The sequence below is a fragment of the Hoplias malabaricus genome, chromosome 7 (genome assembly GCF_029633855.1).
Source record: "Hoplias malabaricus isolate fHopMal1 chromosome 7, fHopMal1.hap1, whole genome shotgun sequence".
Lineage (NCBI taxonomy): Eukaryota > Metazoa > Chordata > Actinopteri > Characiformes > Erythrinidae > Hoplias > Hoplias malabaricus.
This window is the reverse complement of record NC_089806.1, coordinates 26,165,034-26,185,198: the sequence shown is the minus strand read 5'-3', so window position 1 is coordinate 26,185,198 and position 20,165 is coordinate 26,165,034. Positions and strand designations below refer to the sequence as shown.

At 39.8% G+C, this 20,165-nt stretch overlaps 2 protein-coding genes across 5 annotated transcripts in view; one reads left to right on the top strand and one right to left on the bottom strand.

Annotated features, from left to right (window-relative positions):
* cdc42bpab (CDC42 binding protein kinase alpha (DMPK-like) b) overlaps window positions 1-9,317 on the bottom strand; it is a 78,993-nt gene extending 69,676 nt beyond the window's left edge. For all 4 annotated transcript variants that reach the window (XM_066676479.1, XM_066676481.1, XM_066676482.1 and 1 more), the window contains exon 1: window positions 8,378-9,317. In XM_066676479.1, coding sequence (XP_066532576.1) covers window positions 8,378-8,576 — 199 coding nt within the window. In that variant the 5' untranslated portion in view covers window positions 8,577-9,317. The remainder of the gene's footprint in view (window positions 1-8,377) is intronic.
* Window positions 9,318-15,599: 6,282 nt separating this feature from the next.
* lft1 (lefty1) lies at window positions 15,600-17,966 on the top strand. The gene is made up of 4 exons (XM_066677855.1): window positions 15,600-15,870; window positions 16,525-16,765; window positions 17,120-17,359; window positions 17,503-17,966. The coding sequence occupies exons 1-4, from the start codon at window positions 15,600-15,602 to the stop codon at window positions 17,825-17,827; spliced, it is 1,077 nt and encodes a 358-aa protein (XP_066533952.1). The 3' UTR covers window positions 17,828-17,966.
* Window positions 17,967-20,165: the final 2,199 nt, after the last annotated feature.

Here is a 20,165-nt window from a genome sequence, read left to right as displayed (position 1 = left end):
AAAAGACTTAAAACTTAAAAACCCTACATTCTGTTTTATACAAACAAGGAAATACAGCTGCGTACAGTCACTGTTAGCATACTGGTGCTTTACAATTAACAAAATAAGCTGAAGTTGTCTTTATGTTTGCCATCAATTTAATCAAATTTTCCACTCTTTCTTAAATGGTGCATGTCAGTGCTTGTCCTCAATTATGATTCTTTTTCATTTTGTTGCAATGATAATAATATTCTCAGCAATAATATAGCAATACAATTCACACCAAAGGTCCCCTGTGTGATACCCACCCTAAAGCATAACAATGCCACTCAGAACAACACACACACACACACACACACACACACACACACACTAGCTGCTTAACCGTGACCGTCTTCCAGCCAGTTTTGAAGGCTGCGCTGTAAGAGGATTGGTGATTTTCTGGCAAAATGCTAGACAGGCAAAGCCAGCAAGTTAAGATATTTTCCTCCAGCAGCTACTGTCTACATGTCACTAGACATTTCATTTGGTATTACAGGAGTGGAGGGGGGGATAATCAGGAAGGACAGGAAGAGAAGGCATTCACTACTTCCCATGGTCATGCAGTGTGTACATCAACACTGTCACTGGCTACTGAGAGTCTAATACTGAACACCAATGCTAGATTCTAGCAACCAATGAAAACATTACATTTACAACAACCCTCTCCAGATTATGAAATCTATACCACTGTTTTTCCACAGTTGGGCTCAAGATTCTATAGCTGGGCTGCAATCAGTCTAATGACCCACTCGAGTGGCAACAACACATTTTTAGTAAAGGCAATTATGTTAAAAATATCAAACTGCTTGCAGTTACTGTTTATGGCTTGTGGAACTCTTAGTTCATGGAGGCTGGAAGCATGGCATTTACTGAAGTGTGAAGCAATTTTGTAATTTGCACCCAGAGGGAGTGTATGGAGTTACACGGGGGACGCTGGGTCCCTTTAAAAGGGCAGAGAGTGGGAAAGAGTGCTGGGTCACTTTTAATGGGTTGCTCACAGGGACAGCAGAGGAAGAGCACAGACGAATCAGATGATGGTCTGTCTCACCACAGAATTTCCCCATCATTAACTGAGGCTGCTTAACTACTTTGCTAGGCCACTGCTTCCTGCCACCTTAAAGACAAAGTAAGAAGAAGAAATCGAAGACACACACACACACACACACACACACACACTATTATTGCTACTGACAAGAGAGCATTATTAGTCCAGTGTATCTGGAATGTGCGCAGCTCAGTATGTGTAATGTAAAATACAAAATGTGTTGTTATCTTTAGCATAAAAATTTTAATTACCATTCAAATATTGATTTTGCTGCTTACAGCATTAACGCACTTGCATATCTGGATGCCAAAGCTATCTCCACAGCTTTTGAAAAATTTAAGTCCCTAATAAACTCAAGTCTAACAGCTTATTACGGCCCATGCAGTCACCAATAATTAGTATCTGTTCTGCATATTTTATAAGAAATAAAGCTAACTGCCATTATTTAGGAGTAGATTTTTTTTTAACCAGAGCCATTAACAATGGAGGATTAAGTTAATTTAACCAGTGGTGTTCCCATATGGACCAGGAAGTGAAAGCTCATTCTTCTTTTTGAGGCTGTGGTTCTATGCACTGTGCTCCAATCTAATACATTGCAGAGAAAATAAATGACCAAAACTAGTGATAATCTGATCATACAACTAAGGCTGAGAGTATTGGCTGTAATACAAATATCTAATAATACTAGTTACATTACTCTATTCGCTGTTTCACTTTGCATTTATCTAATTCTTCATGCTTTTAATAGACTTTGATCAGTTATCAGATCAGTTGCTAATAGAAGTTATGCGATCATACACCATTCAGATGCTTAGTAATATGAAACAAAAGCCAGGCAGAAATTCAAATCATCATTTGGTATTAGACTGCATCTCATCTGTGTTGTGCAGCAGTGAATGCAGCATCTTTCTGCATGCAGCAAAGAAGCCAAAAATAGACTGGGTGACCCTCTACTCTACGGCTGCAAATAAAAAGAAGGGCAGGACACTATGGGAACAGCATATACTGTGAACACACACTCCTTTAGATCAGTCCATTGACAGCACAGTGCAGGGCCAGCTGAGCCCCTTGTGCCTGCAGTATTACAGCGAGTCAGCAGCGTCACAGGACACCAACCTCTACTGCTATATTTGCACTGTCAAGAGTGACTCAGCCTTGCAGCCTCCACTAATCAAAACCTGAGACAAAGAGAGACAGAAAGAGATAGCAATAGGGCCTATTTCATTTTCATTCATGGCATGTCAATAACGGTCTAACAATTCACAAAATTTAGGACAGTAAATTATATGTTTGAAAATCTGATACATAATCAATATAGTAAAAATGAGGACTGGCTGGAAATGTGCCTTATGTTAATATGTCAATGCTTCTCTGTCTGTGTTTTAGAGCATCCATTATAAAAGGTATAAAATCTGAAATAGAAATCTTGTTTTATAATGCCTCTAATAGTCTAGTCCTGAGCTAATACGTCAGCCGAAAACTGATACACTATTCATGAGCTAACATTGTAGTTAATATACAGTGCCAGGATATGATATGGTACAACATGATATAATGTTGTACTGCTATCTTCATAAACACACCGGTCTTCATGATGTCATATGACATATTTTAGCAGTACTAACATACACAGTGACTTTCATTTCACCTAGATATTTTTAGGCCAAATGGTAGAGCCACTAGTTAGCACATTCACCATCAAAGTAAAGCATAATTATCTTTACTATGAGTTGTGGAGATGGCTGGATGAATAACACACTAACATAGCTGAATAAAACTCAAATGACAAATCACAATGTGACAGCATAGTGTTACAAATCCATGAAACTAAATCTCTCAGGTGAGACTGCTCCATGCTTGACAGAAATGCAGAGCATCAGCTTTTAAATGTCTGAGAAAAAAAAAAGGTGAGTGTTGAATGTCATACAACCTTATCATACATAACTTATTATTTAGCACAGTAACATCTTGATCAACAATGCATTTTAAAATGTGCAGCACATCATGAAAATAAAATGTGACCATCTGACTGACTTAATAACTTACTCATGCACTTGTTCATATTTACTAGTTGGGGAATTCTCCTAAAAAGGACACCAATAGAAGATGAATAGCTTTTGAAACTTCATAAGAGCAGCACATTAGCAGTGTCTGTTATTTCAAGGTAAGGCTGAATCCTTGACCATGAAGCTGGACTCTAATCTGATCTGTGTATGGCATCCATGTTGTGTTTGTTTATACACACATTAATAATCATACTACATCAATAAAGGCTTTCATATCAACCCTAATATATATATATATATATATATATATATAAACAAACAAAGGCGGTGCGAGCACACAAAGGAGAAACGTCCATCTCTGTGTGTGCAGGTGTAAGAGAAAGATGTGAATCTAACAGCTGTGTGCCGTGAATGTCCTTTCTGCTGCACTTCTTAAGAGTGGAGTTCTGAGTCAGCAGTTTCTCCTCCCCACAGCGGCAACTGGGCCTGAACAGAATGCAGTGATGCTTCACCTACTGTATGCTCAGAGGGTTCAATAACACCAGGGTGCATTTTGCCGAGCCATAGAACTAAAGCTTACTGATCTTAATCAATGTGAATCCCCTTGAGATTTTGCCAAAACCTTCTCTACAACATTTTACAAAAAAATAAAAACACATACACACCTCACACAATGGGGGAAAAAAAATAACATTTCTGTGAATGTCACGTGCAGTGTGTGCACCAAGTTTCTGTCACAGTGTTTGCGTGGTTCTAGAGGGTGTGGTAGAAGGAGGGAACAAAGGCGTGAAAGGAGAGAGATAGCAGGAGTGAATTCTTTGGCTTTAAACTGTATCATTACTTCTGGGCCTTGGGTGCCATGACTTGATGAGGAGAAATATCTCCCTTCTGTGTAGCACCAAGAACTACTCAGCTGTTTAACACAGTTTCCCTTTCTCCAAATGCCCAACAAAATATCCTACTTTCAGTTTAATCCAATGCTGAAAAATAAAACTGTATAAGCTTCACTGAGGTGTTAATGGAAATATGAGTGGGAAATATGACAAAAAAAATATCACAACAAAAAACACTCCCACTGAGATATGTTAGTGTACATGGAATATTTTGGATGTTTGAAATGCTGCATCAGACAAAAATAAACCAATAGTATCACGCCATCAAAAACTATGCTGACAAACAAAGGAAATCTCATTGCAACAAATTACTGTTGCACTGAAAAAAAAAAAAGAGTCATATTACACACACCCTTAAAGGCAATGTTCACAATTTTAATCAAAAAACACTTTTCAGAGGATGATTCCTCACCATTTACTAGCTCTCCAGTTTGTTTGCATGCTGTAAAAATGTCGGCTGTGATTACAAAGCACTGTGTGAGTAAAAGGAGCTGGGGACCAATAGGTCTCACTCACTGAGCCATGGATGAGAAACGCAATCTGGAGGTGTTTTTGAAAGTGCAAACTAAAAATTGCTTGAAATTGGTTTCTATGGTAATTCAAACAGTGAATAAAAACTTACTAGTTAAACTTCAACAGTCGCTTTTCCTCCCTCAAACATACTATTCCACTTTAAAAAGAAGTGGAGCTTCTGAATGTAAACAAAGCAAGAACAGCAGTTCCCCAGAACTGACGACATTGCCTCTAAATGAACCCATTCTAAATTCAATGCCATTTGTTTATATATAGCGGTACAGCCTTGTAACATAAAACAAAGGCCTAAATCCTCTTAAGCTTTAGAATGCTGCAGTGGAAGACGTGTTTAACATACAGCAGCATGTATTGTAAGCAGTCACCAAAACACAAACACTGTCAAATCAATCCTGATGCTCCTGAAAATTCTGTATGGATTCAGTCAAAGGAAAAAAAATCAAGAGCGAAAAATGTATGCTAGCATTGTTGCCAATTGGCTGGAGATCCAATATAAAAGCAATGGCATCCTGCGCTGAATTCACCTTTTCACAAGTGAAATAATAATTAGAACAAAACAAGATGGCTATGGGTCACCAGTCTGGATTCAGCTGGCAAAGAAGATGGAGCGAAATGTGAATGAATCATTCATCGTCTGCCATTTAAGCTGAGGCGAATGTTTTCCTGACCATTTTTAGCATTCCAGACAGTCCTTTGCTGGAGCACTGCACAGAAGGGTCTTCTTTGCAAACATGTGACTCTAATTCTTCATCATGATAGTTTCAAGACTCCTTTTACACAGCTGCTAGTGAGGTTAGGACAAACACTATCACTGTCCTTAAATGAACCAGAAACATAAACATCTAGCAGGCTCCAAAACAGTTTTATGTGCAACAGTGGGCATCAGTGTTCTTTAATTGCCAAGTTCAGTTCCTTATAGGTTCATTTCAGGAGAAAAGAAAAGTAGGCAATGGGAAGGTGGAGGCTTGGGGTCAGTCAGAGCGCCCACTGTCCACAGAGAGAGCTAATGAACTGGTGAAGTGCCCTTTGGGGAGATGTGGTGAGGAAACCAGATGTAGCTCTTGGGTTTTCCAAAGCTATAAAAGCAAATTTATCATGGTGTTCCTGCTCTGTGTGCCGGGACCTCCTGCTGGAACAGGTTGCGTGAAATATTGAGGAAGTAAAGGCGTGTTATTGTGCTGTAAAGAGACAGGACAAGGGGGCCCCAATGAAGTCATATCAGACCCTTGCGACAACAAACCTCTCTTTGCCTCCAAAATTCCATGGTCACTTCTAAATCCGCTTGGACAATCACCTACGGAGACGTATAATAAAATGAGTACTGAAATGTCTGGTGTGGATGAATGAACCTGTCTGTGTGTGCTTGTGTGCTAATGAACTCCTGAGCAAAGGGCCTATCCAGTGTCTCTTTAAATAACCAGTACACAAAAATGGACAAACAATGCACTGTCGTTTTCCTGAATGACATCATCATGTGTCCAGTGGCCCCACACCGCTTCCTGACTCTGCCCTGCAGAGTCACCCCACAGGAAAAAGGGCACGCAAATACACTGACATATACACACACACACACACACACATTTTATACCTTCTCAAGGATGTCCTGAACCTTGCACTGTAGAGGGTCCTGTACACCAGTGTCCTGTCAGATGGCCCCCATAATGCTTTTATTCACATCCAGATGTGCACATTTTTCACATGCCGAGAAATAAGGAAGATCAGCTGAGTGGCTGATCTTATCATTTGTATCTCCAAATTTTCACATTTTTCCTGCAAAGTGTTTGAAGAACCCACTTGCCCTGACATAGGGTTCTAGACGTGGCAGGCAAAATGGGGAAACCAACCTACACAGGAGATTTGTTTTGGTTGAAAGATAATAGTGTAGTGGCATCTGCATAATTGGATTTACACCCAGTTAACACCTGGAATTAACGCATCATTTGTTAACAGATCTTAAGTAGACACCACTAAATACAAGGTCTAAAAGATTACTATGAAAGGTGCGGCACTCGGAAATGCAAGAACCTCCATTTTAGCCTACAAGTATTTAGCAGAATTTTACCTAATGACATCATGCTTGTGAACTGCCTATAGATAAGCTGGAGATGAATATAGTCTTGAACCTGGAGGTCTACCACTCTGCAGACTTGACTCCAACCCTAATCTAAGCCACCCGATTGAGGGAATGAAGGTTTTTGAGGGCATATGAATAATATTATAGCCAGGTGGGCACCATTTATTGTAACAGACCCCCAAAGCCTGGATTAGGTACCCCTGGGTAAGCCAAACAGAAACATTTAAACATTCACTTGATGCATTAATGAATACAACCACAACCATCTAGCCATCTGGAACTAAAACTTGCATCTGTAAAGGTTTTGCTCTCTCAAAACAACAAAGTACAAGCAACTGAGAAGTACTTAAAAAGCCATATTCCACTGTGTATATGTGAACACATTTTGCTTAGAGGTGAATGTACTCCATAGAAATGCGTAGTTTCACTAGTAGTTGGATGTTAGGTGAATATGACAATATCTGTATTGTGAAGGATCAATAGAGGCACTGACATAAAGCCACCGTTTTCTTCAATGCCAGTAAACCAACTGTCTCTCATCCAAATTATTTGCATTGAGGTCAGTCACAGACACAAGGTAAACCCTGTATCCTTCTCAGCTAAACCCAGCATGTCACTGCATGAGTACTAGTCCAAGAAACAAGCACAAATGACTTGCTCAGATGTGTCAACTTCATCAGTGCTGAATTTCAAAGTTTATAAAAGACTCTCTGAAAACAGACATCCACCAAAATTGATATAAATATAGATAAATGTGGACTATGATTGGTGTGTCTTGAAAAAAGCAAATATTCGTCAACTGAGAAAGGAACCACTAGAAGTGCAGCAACTCAAGAGAAATAAGCGTTAGAGTGGGCACATTCTTTGAACGAAGAGTAATACTGCTGACTAAAACTTCAGCGAGTGGACAACATTACAGCTAGATCGTATCTGTTGAGTAACAAACCCTACCCCTTTCCCATTTCAGCTGTAGGCCTGAAAGAGTGGTGCCTGGATAAGGTGAGCCGGCTGCATTCCACATTCGTGCACAAACCAGTCCGGCAATGATGTCATCTTTCACTTCTGCTGTTTTTTTCTCTCCGCAGCCAACTCAGACATTACTTGTTTTGTTGCAGGTAAGGTCCTAGACAATTCCCTAATAAATGTTGCCCAACATGTTACGGCAACAATGCATAATCATCCACACTGACTTGCTATTTTACCTGCGTCATACTGTTTAGCGGGCAACCTTGTGTTTTTCCTAAAAAGGGGAATAACAGGGAAACTGTGGGTATAAAACAAGTGTGGGGTGATACATCGTCTATATCATTATACCTTGATATTTCAATTTCTTAGGTTTTAGATTAATTGTAGCCATGTGATAGATGAGTGCTATACACCTGGCATACTATAACATTCTGATGCCAAGGGTTAGTTTTTTGTTGTTGTTGTTTTGTTTTTTTTGCATTATTTGTGGAGTAGTTTCAAGGCCCTGACAGTTAAATTCAATGCATCAGTGGCTATGCTATGTATTGTATTTAAAGGATATTTTAAAAATTGAATACAACAGTAAATATATATATAACAACGGCGGTTTTTCCCAAAAAATGTGTTTTCTAGGCTCCATTTGAACAGAGGAAACAAGAGAAAACAAGTTATGCCAAGGTTTAGCAATTCTTTTAGCAGTCCTCAAGCAAAAAATAGCTACTGGCTTAATGCTAACAGACATAACGTTAATAGTGTGACAGTGGTTTGTATCACTGGGAACCGCTAACAAGAACAGACTACTAAAAGACGTCAACAGACGAGCAGTGAAATAAAACCTCACCCCAGTCCAGAAACTCCAAGACATTCTTCTCTCTCCTGAGGGGAGAGTTGTTGCACTCATCGTAGAGACAGACGAGGATGTCCAAGAGGGTCTCCACACTCATGCTCTGACCGTTAGACTGAGAGGGCCCGTCCAGCACCAGTTTCTCCAGCTTCTTCAGACGAACCTCCCCGGACATGGCTCCTAAATCTGCCGCCATCTCGTTCCTTCTGTCTCGTCGATGAGGGCTCTTGGTTATTATTTCCAGCGGGAGTCAACACCGTGCCGTGAGCTCACCATAAAAACGCTCCGAGGCTCACACTGCGGTCCGGTTAAAACGATTCGAACGGGTCAGTCAGTCATGGCCCAGTCTACGGGAAACGCCTGACGACTCGAGGCTTGGGGAGACGTTCAACATCTCAGTTTCACCTCAGTTTACGGAAAAGGAGTGTACAGAACCGAGCCTGTATTTCCCGGTGGATATGACCCAATTAAACCCAGCAAAACCCAGTCAAGCCCAGTATAACCGGCGGCTCGGCGCCTCTTCTCCTTTCGTGTTTCTCTCGCTCTGCTCCTGCTCCTTCCAGAAGGACATTACCGTCAACCCTCGGCCCAAGAACCCGGTTAAATCACCGAGTGTCCGCCGTCCTCTGCGGCTCACGCCGAGCCCCGTGCCGCAGCAGACTCCGGGAAAGCGCACGAGCTCCGGATCTGCAATGCTACAAAAGCGCGGCCGCGCGCCCCTCCTCCGAGAGGAGAGACTGAGAAAGGCTTAGCCAGCTCGATTTCCCCTCCCTTTAAACTCCTCTCCTTACAAACCAGCTCGCTCTCGGCCCGGGAAACACCGCTCCATCTCCAGAACCGTCGACTGCGATCGGTTAGCCGCCGCCGCTGTGGTCGGTGTTTGTTTATATGTTTGTTTCTTCCCGAGGAGAATAAAGTTCTGCCGCAGATTGTGAAGGAAAAGAAAACGCCTCCCCGTTCATGTCAGACTGCTGAGCCTTTCCCTTCTTTCCTCACCCCCCACACCTCTCTCTCTCTCTCTCTCTCTCTCTCTCTCTCTCTGCGGGTGAGTTCATCATGGCGACGGTGGTGTGAATGGAGCTGTGCTCTGACATTTCATTCATCCACAAACAATACAGTTCATCCATCAAACCCAAAAGAGTCACAGTTTTAAACGCTTTCATTAAAATAATCTGGCAGTGATCTTTCTTTTTTCCTCAAGACACAAAAATGTAAAGACAAATGCACCCATTGTCTTCTAAATTAGCCATAGCTAAACTTCTGCACTGATGACAAAGTGAAACAGTACTGAGCAGTGAAGAACCTTTACTTTTACCTTAGAGTTTACATACTTCACATTAGACATTATATTACACTTAATAAAATATACAGTACACTACTGTCCAAAAGTTTACAATAACAAAACGTATTTTAAAATAAAATAAATATTTTGCATATTAATGTATAAAGGTGAACATAAAACATTACTGCAGTTTTTGCTAGTATAATTTAAAAAATGTTAACTTTTTATATGTTTCAGTAACATCTAGTAATGTTAGTATGGTACAGTAGATAAACAGTCGTTTTACTAAAGTACTGTGAATCTTTGGTAATTAGAGCATACTATAGTACAGTACGTGTAATTTTACTGTAGCACGGTAAATCTTTTTTATTTCACTATAGTATGTCATTAGTGATATTAGTGCAATTAGTATTGCAAATCTTTAGTCATTTTGAGTAAGTCTCAGAATTTCACTATATTATATTAAGTTTTTAGTCATTTTACTATAGTTCATAAAGTCTTAGCTACAGTGTAGTACAGTATATACACTTAATAAATTAGGTCTTAATTAATCATTGAAAATTATAGTAACTATATTTTTTATAGTATGACTGAGTCAATTTGAGTAAATTTAAGTAAATTTAGCATAGTATATATTTAGTCATTTGACTACAGTAGAATATAATTAGATCATGGCACACGTTCCACCAGTGACAAAATTGTAGGAAGCTATAAAAACATTTACATTTCATTTTAATATAAAAATAATTTGACCTGAATTATGAACATCTGAAATATGATTCAAACAAGAAACATAACCACTGGCAAATATTTTCCTAAAAATATTACATTGAAACTATACTTTAAAAAAAAAATTAAATAATTTATTTGTTTTTCTAAATAGTTCGAAATACCAAATAAAGCGTCCGATTATAACACATACTGGTGTTTAAAATATAGTATTTCAGTATAGAGATATTATTATTAAATAGGCCTAAAGTTAATCATTAAGAAAATATAACAAAATCAGAACACAAGTGTAGCTCAAAATCAAAACGGGTATGTCGTCTGATGCTTAAAAAGTCTTTGGTAAGTTACTCAGACTGAGATTTAACATATACATTACATATTTTATGAAGTAAAAATCTTATCGTATCCAAACTTGTGGGATGTGATTTTCCTTGAAAAGGAGCGCGTGCGCCATCTCGTGTTCAGAGTCACACAGAGCATGTAAACAGTAACCTGGGCCGCACTACACCGATTGTCCAAATGTTTGTAGACACTCGTTATATTTAGTGAATTAGGCCATGGAGGTGTCCCCATTGTAGACACAGTCATTCAGTTGTGCAGATACAACTTGAACAAGCTCTGCAGCTCTGAAACAGTCACAGATGAGCCTGTGGTAAGATGCTTAACACCAAAGGTCAACTAGAAGGGTATTGCACACATCAGCACTGGGTCTGTGGACTAGTGGACCTTTGCTTTCTAGGGTGAAGGAACTATATCCAATATATTTTTATTGAACATTCAGACAATTCAATTATTGGAATGAAAATAAAGCAAGGAATTTCTGTAGATCACTGGTTTGTTTTTAATCATCTAATACGTTTTGGAGGAGTTGGAGTGGAGTTGTGATCCATATCAAATCAAATCAGGTTTAATGTCGCATCATGTAACATCAGTGTAAGTTGAGTTCTAAAAAGTATTGTGGAAAAAAACATGAAGTGTGCAGTAATTAATACAATTCCATTAACACAGTGAGTTTGTAAAATGCTTGGATTGTGATGACTATGGAAGTCCTGGGGGATAGATGCTGTCTCAGAACCAGCTGGTCCTGAATTGCATGCTTCTGTACCTCCTGCCACGAGGCAGTAGTAAGAACAGACAGTGCCTTGGGTGGGTGGAGTCCTTTATAATTCTCTTGGTCTTCCTCAGTGTATAGATCAAGGAGGTTTGGGATCAGAACCCCAGTGATATGCTGGGATGTGTACACTACCCTCTGCAGAGCTTTCCGTACCTGGTGGTGATACAGCCTGTCAGAATGCTCTCCATGGTGCAGGTGTAGAATGTTCTGAGGATGAGATGCTGCTATGCTTTTTTTTTACCCAGATCCAGAATTAACCATCCAGCAACAGTGCTTGATTTCACTTATGTCCTCATGAAGGAATTCACATCTTCATCACATCTGCACAGGCTTAAGCTCACAATGCTCAGTGCCTAGCAACTGCCATCAAGCCCTAACTGAGACATGTACATAGATCATGTGCATGCTTAACATCAAAGGTCACATCAGCACTGAGCTGTGGAGTAGTGGACTTTTGTTTTCTAGGGTGAAGTAACTATATTCAATCAATCTATTTTTATTGATTATTTTAATATGTTGTTTGGACGAAAATGAAGCAAGGATCACTGATTTATTATTTATCATCTAATAGGTTTGGGAGGAGTTGTGATCCATATCAAATCAAATTACATCACGTAAAATAAGTGGAAGGTGAGTGGAAAAACTTGGATGTCTAGTCCCTCACAGTAGTAAATAATAAGCAGTACAAAATAACAAACAAAGTACAGTATGTGCACAGCTTAACTTACATTCACAGTTTTAACTTACATTCATTTACATTCACTATTGGTCTGTCTGTATTGGGTGTCTGTGTACATCATTTATTTTAAAGTCACCCTCTAGTGAAAAATCAAGTCTTAAAATGACGGTATGGTGTTGTTCATGCTAGAAGACCTATCAGGTGCAAAATAAGCAGGCAGCACCATGGCTGAGCATTTACTCTTTGAAAAAGCAGTGTTTCAAAATGGTCCCAAACATGGGTACACTATTTATTGCAGTGCATTCTGGGATTGTTTGAGTGCACAAAATGGTATAACTCCAAAATAGTACACATATGAAAAAAGCACAATTCCATGGTTAAATAAAGACAAAGGTGTTGAGTTACATAAAGTAACAACTAAATAACTAGGATATTTCATTACTAGAGCATTTAGAGATTTCATTTATTAACGGCTTGGATTTAACTGTGGATCTCTTGTAGTCTTTATTTTGTGAGTGAAAATACCAAACTCAGGTCAAACAACACATTTCAAATCACATATTGATATTCATGCAGAGAGGCTTATCGCCAAAGGGTAAGAAAACCGTTTTACCCACCCCCATCCTTTCAATTTTAGCTGAATTCTGCCTCAAATTAATCAATTCAAACACATTCAGATCTGACGAGTGCCACACCGCGGCTAATAAGGTGCTAATCATGGCTTTCATGTCGAAATATCCACTGTAAGATAAAAGTGCGGAGGAAGCTGGCGGAGCAGGAAGTTAGCACTCAGTAATGCCTGTGTGAACTGCACTGGCCAAATGTGTGTGGACACCTGCTCATTCCACATTTCTTCTTAAATCAAGGCTATTAACAGGGAATGCCCCTATTTTGTTATATCAGTACTTTTCTGGGGAACATTTACAAACTTTTCTGTGAGATTGCTTGCAGTCTGGTCACGATGGCACTTTTGTTAGCGTTCAAGCACAAAACAAGCCCATACCAACTCACTCCAGGGAGCCGCTGCCCCACGGCTCAGTGTTGAGTAAGCTTTCTTATAAACCTCTAGACAACGCTTGGCATTCGGTCGACGCTTATGTGGCGTTTAGCTCATGTGCAACTGCTCCCATTTTGTCTTATTTTTATTTCGTTTCTGAAGGGATTAGGGTATACTGTATTTAATGTGTGTGTGTCCATAATGCTGAGGGGTGTCTACAATTTTGTGAACATGTAAAGTACCGTTTGTTGTCGAAATACGTAAATTATGAACAGAGCAAAGGCTTCAGTAACTGTTTCTGACAGAGAAGGAAAGTCTGTTCACGTTGTTTGTTGTATGTAAAAGAGGCGGGAATCGTGTTAAAGAGGAGGAGGCTTCTGACACAATGGCTAGGTGTTAATTAGCACGTGTTTTGTGGATTGGCGATTCCCTCAGGCCTTTGATTAAGAGCTACGGCATCCGCGAGAATTAGAAGATCCTCCTTGTTTGACCAAAGGGGCTCTAAATAATTGACAAGGGAAGGGGAGAAGACTGACACATATCACACTGGACTCCAAGCCCTCTCATTTACTGCTGTGTGCTGAGTGTGTATTGTACAGAACAGACTGGAGGAAACTAAAAGGCCAAACCCAGTGGGCATTTCATGTCAGAATCCACTATAAGACCACCGGGGAATTCATTAAAACCGTCATATCTTGTCATATGAATTTATATTTAGGGCATTGGGGAGATTTCAAAATACAGTACCAAAAAATTCTAATCTTTGTAAGTACATTTATTTTTAGAATTGGTCCATTGGTCAATTAACCATGGAGTTCTTTTGCAATATAAAGGGCTGCTTTTTTTTGTTTGTTTGTTTTTTGCAAAGGATTTATTACAAATGAAAAGTAACTATAGTGGAGACCTATATATCCATGTATATTTCTAATATAGAAAATTGTAATAATAAAAAAATTGGTGGATATATTCAAAAGTGCCAATGGATTAAGGGTGTGTTTTGAATGAAAATAAAGTCTGCCACTAAGCAAATGACAATACTTGTGTAGAGTCAGCTGTAGGTCCTCCGTCTATATTTGCGTTCCATTCATTTCTCTTCAGCCCACAGGAAAAGTCATCTGCCTTTCCTGTGAGCTCCCTTGGTCTGTCTGACATCTCAGAGCAAATAGAGGGCCAATACACAACCTCAGACAGTGGCCCCTCAGTGCCACTAGCCCCTCTTCTTATGTTTGTGTGACCAAACAAGGCACGGCAAATTTGGCAATGGAATCAGATGATCACCAACCTGTGAAGAGCTCCCCAATCCACATCCCCTCAGCCTCCCTGGATTAACTGTCTGTTTGGCTAATAATTTTAATCTGGGGTTGTATGAGCAGGGGTGGTAGTCTTGGAATAAACATCAGATTGCCCACCTACTCTCCCTGCTCCCCTCCAAAAGACTCGTGCAATGAAGATGTTTAAAACTGATCAGCAGAATGACTGTCAGACATATAAGCCATCTCAGGCTATGCTGATAGACTCTGGCCAGACTAGGAATGTTTTACAATGTCCAGGGGAATGTACACATGGGGAACAAGGGCAGTACAGCAGCACACAGGCAGAGCGGGTGAAAGAGTACATCCTAGGGTCACTATGGCTGGAGGCAATAAACAGAGACTGTATGAACACTGAGGTGAAAACTATTTACAAAAAATGTAAAAAAAAAAAAAAAATTCTGTCACATAACAAAAGTATATGACTCCCAAATTAATTACTGGGGTGTCAGTAAAGCTTTAACCGAAGGAGTGTATTATTTACATACCATTTTAAGTGTGTTTTATTACACTGCAGCACAATAAGAAACCGTTACAGGTGCAGTCAGAGTGTTCAAATAAAAATGACCTTAAATCATAAGAAAAACAATAATGGAACAAATATGTTTTATAGTGTAACATAATTCATTCCTTCACAGACACTAAATATTACATATGAACACTGTGGTGCACTGCACATTTCCACAGTAAACTATTAGTCTGCATATTTCAGAGACTACAATTCTACAGCACACTGGAATACTATAATAAACTACACTCATTTTATATGCACTAAACTAGCCCTATGTTATAACTATATTATATAAACCACATATACCAGCTTTTCACGTTCCATCTTCGCTCTGAGGCAGCCCCCACATGCCACCCCCCGCCCCCTTGCCTATGTGCGAACGGCCGGGGGTCGGGGCAGATATAAGCGCGAGTTCCCTGTCAAAGACTTAGCATTTCACACCGGCTCCGGGACAACTGCACGACTCTTCCGGCGTTTGCTCCCTCTTCAGATCTCCAGACTTTGTGACCTCCTCCGGCTGCAGATCTTCTGTAAGTCGGGATCTATTGCAGGACTCGTGAAAATCCAGGACTGACCTCGTCCCCTCTCCAGCTCTAGATGGCGTGGCGTGTGTTGTTGAGCGCGCTCTTGCTGGCGGCAGCGGCGGTGGAGGGCTTCTCTCAGGAGCAGATGAAAGGCGAGATGCTGAAGCAGCTGGGACTCAGCGAGCTGCCCAAGCTCCACAAACGCGACCTGGAGAACCTCGTAGTTCCCGCGCACATTAAAAGCAAGTACGTGAACTTGCTGAAGCTCCACCACAGCAGCAGGAGGAAGAAGCGCTCTCTGCCCAGTCTGGCGGGTATCCTCCGGGGAATCCCAGGAAACGCAGGTACCTACTTACACTCTATGATTAAATACTACTTTAATCATAGCGTGCTAATGCTTGCCGCCATTTCACTAGAAGTAAGACCTGTGTGTGCTTGAGGTAGGCTACAGTACTGAAGCCTTCTTCTATCTTTCATAGCTGTTAACTCTCATTTGTTTTGGTTACAAAAATATCTAAAACTTATTTATTTATCTATTTATTTATTTAAAAATATTTTAACATCCTCTGGTAGGTCATTGCCACTCTTAAAATGTGGATGGGACTTACAATGAATTCATGAGCTTACAAGCAATTTGACTGAGCTTAAATTTGACGTAGGTCATTTTGTAAACACAAAATGTGAAATATCCAGCTGATAAAAACACACCCTCCAGCCTCCTTCCAAAACCACTCCCCAAAAAACATCAACAGGCACTGCCTGTTTACAGCTGGAAGAGTCCATGAGAGTAGAGCACAGCAGGCCATTTTTTCTACTTTTGTATTTGTATGTTTTTTGTATAAAAATAACAACAAGTATTTCTAGAAGTACTGACAACACCTTTAAACTGTTGGATGAAAAGAGTCGCTGTACACCTATTTTTGTTGAATAAAAGCATTGTCCTCGTGATATTAAAGTCTCTCTCTCTCTCTCTCTCTCTCTCTCTCTCTCTCTCTCAGATATCTCAGGAGAGTTTGTCTACTCAGACACGACTCGGCAGCGCGTGGTGTTTGAAATGGACACGCGGATTCCGCAGAACAGTGAAGTGACCATGGCAGAGCTGAGGCTCTATAAGAAAGCCCCGCAAAGGCGCTTAATGACAGCACGCAGGACCCAGCGACCCGTCAGCAGCGCACGCGTCAGTATCTACTGGGTGGAGCTTCGGCAGAGTGGGAACAGGTCATCCCTCGTGGACTCACGGTAAGAGCTCGGGCTCAAGCACACACCCACACACACATAAACACAAGTTTGTTTATATGCTCCGAGGGTCCATTAAATAGACATCCATTCATTTTGTGGAGCCTTTCAAACTAGCCTAGCCTAACTTACACCAAACACATGTTTTCACTTCAATTATTAATCATATGTGTTGTGGGGAGGTTTAATTAAAAACCCCTTAAATAATTTCCATTATTTTAAGACAGACTACATTTTTTGCCCTTTATGTTAAATTCAGGAAAAATACAAACTGCAAATAAAATGTGTACATTTATTCTGGTTACTGTATTTTGGAGTTTATTAAAAAAAGACACACTAATGTTTTTTTTTTTTCAGACTAATCCCTATTCATGAGACTGGCTGGATGAGTTTCGATGTGACCCAGGCTGTGCATTACTGGTCCAAAAGTCAGCAGGAGGGCCCCCTGCACCTGGAGGTGTGGATTGAGGGAGAGAGGCCAGGCAGCTACGCATCTGAAATGGCTAAAAGTGTCCGCTTCACTGGCCAGGACCCCAGTGATAACACATTGGGCAAACCAGAGCTAGTTCTCTATACACTGAACCTTGAAGAATATGGGTAAGTGGAACTAGTAGACATTCTGTTTTTAATTCAATGATGACCTTATTGTATATACAACATTACATTATATAATAGATAACAATTACACTTATACATAGAAATATCCATTTTATTAAAATCTTCTCCTTTTTCCTCTATAGCTCTCATGGTGATTGTGGGGGAAGCAGATCAGAGGGTCGCTGCTGCAGGGAGGAGTATTTCATCAATTTCCGAGCCCTGAGCTGGACTCAGTACTGGATCATTGAGCCGGCAGGTTATCAGGCGTTCCGCTGTGGGGGAGGCTGCCGGCAGCCTGAGCGTCGCTTTGGCTATGGAGAGAGGAGGTGTGCCGTGGCAGAAAGTGCCCCTCTACCCATGATGTACTTGGTGAAGAAAGGCGACTACACAGAGATAGAAGTGGCTGAGTTCCCCAACATGATTGTGGAGAAGTGTGGCTGCTCTATGGACAATATTTCGGTGGTGTGAAACTACTCAGCCACTCCTGCTGAACAAGAATACAGTGACACAGATGCACCTCTCTTAGACAGCGTCAAAATTAGTTGACTGACAATTTTCATCCTGCTTAACGTGCCTGAGTGAGTTACAAGCCAGGTACATGAAGTGTTTTTAATCTAAACAAAAGGCTATTAGAACCTTAAGGATTTCAAATTGATTTTGTTTCCTAATGTATAATTAGACTAATTAGGTTAGGTGGTCACTGTTAGTGACCACTAGTGTCTTATAGGACAATTTTTGATCCTGTTAGAAAACCAAACCAACAAATCAAGACACAGTTCACCTGTTAGAAGGTGATAGAAAAAAACAAGGTATAATGAAAATAACATGCAGTACTTAAGGGAGCATTGTGTTTTAGAACCAGCTCAAGCACTTTTATATTTACTTTGTATATATTGGTGTGATGAAATGTGACGTTTGTGTTTGCAGGTCACGTCACAATCACTGACAGAGTTGTAAATATTTGTTGTGTATTTTCACTATGTTTAGAATATGAAGTAAAATATTTTTCACTCATATGTGCTCAGTGTTCAGTGTTGTCAATTTTACTTTCATCATCAGTTTGGGTATTCCAGTGTTTGCAGGCAATTCAGACTCACAGACCTAACCACACAAAGCCATTATAGAGCTGTGTTTACTCTGTTTTACATATACAGACACCAACATCTGCACTGTTAACAGATTCGGAACCACACACACTCACATTTCCCCCACTCTAAAGTGGAGTGGAGATGATTTAAATTGGAAATGATGTTCAGCTTTCTCATGCACTCACTGAGGTCCTGAAAGCTTGATAGTGGCACTTTAGCCAAGAACTACTGTTGATCTCAGAAGGCTTCCTATTCTTTTTGTCTTGTACATGTATATTTTTGTTCACCAAAGGTGATATATACCCTCAATGGTACAGCAATGGCCTTAAAGTCAATTTTACCTTGATGGTAGACTACATTTTGTCTTCCAGAAGGTAAGCTTAATATTTACGTCTTTATAAAATACATTTGAAATAGAAAATTAAATAAAAATCTTGAGTGAAAAATATGGGAATTGTGATCCCTGATTAAAGGTTCTGTAGATGTACCAAAAGGGATCCCAACCCTTCTAAAATCAGACAGCTTGAGTGTCATTGGAAATCATTGTAAAATATGCTTTGTGCAAAACTGATTGCTTCAATAAATAGTGTCAGAATGAGTTCACAATAACAATCATGAAAAAATTCTGAATAACTGTTGACTGTTGTCCGTGTTGGATGGAACACAATTTAAGTCAGAACTTAATTATAAATAAAGGACTGACAAATAATTTTTAGATATTTTAAGATAATACACAAAATGAATCAATTCATTCATTATCTGTATCTCTTATCTAGTTCAGGGTCACGGTGGGTCTGGAGCCTACCTGGAATCATTGGGCACAAGGCAGGAATACACCCAGGATGGGGCGCCAGTCTTTCAAAGGGTGACAAACACACACACTCTCTCGCACACATACACTCACAGACACTTTTGAGTTGCCGATACATCTACCAACGTGTGTTTTTGGGCTGTGGGAGGAAACCTATGCAGATACAACAAGAACACACCAAACTCTGGTCCCTGGAGCTGTGTGACTGCAACGCTACCTGCTGTGCCACGCTGCCACCCATATATAAAATTATTATGTATATAAAAAAAAGAGTGAATTATTTGTCCAGAATGGAACTGTATAAATGAAATCATATTTGGATGTTTTGGCCCTCAGTCATCAAATTAGCTCACGGTCAAACCTTTTAATAAAAAAAAGAGGACATGCAAATTTCACAGACTCTTGATATTCATCAGGTTAATCTTTAACATATCTCTGTGATCAAAAAAACATCTAGTATAACTAAGGGCAAATTAGAGAGCAACATTTTAACACCATGAAATAAAGTTTGATTTACAGTTAAATAATTAACTGATTAACACTTACAATGTAATTTTTGCTCATGGCGCTCCAGTACAAAACTGAATGCTTTTTTAAAGTTTCTTAAATGTAAACTGTAAAAAAAATGCATATAGTTTCATTTTATATTTTATACTACACATACCTCAAAAATAAACAATAAATAAACAATGTTAAAAAGTCACACCAGGCTGCCATTTTAAATCATGTTTTGCTTAATTAAATTCTAAAGCTTGGACAGTAGGAGGAGAAGCTAGTGTTCAACCAGAAACTTGTTGATGACCACCTTCAGGATTCTTCTTTTCATCAGCTTACTGCTGAAACATCTGCGTAATTTAGGACATACTTTGTGCGAATTATATATAAATTAGACACATGCAGGCAGAGC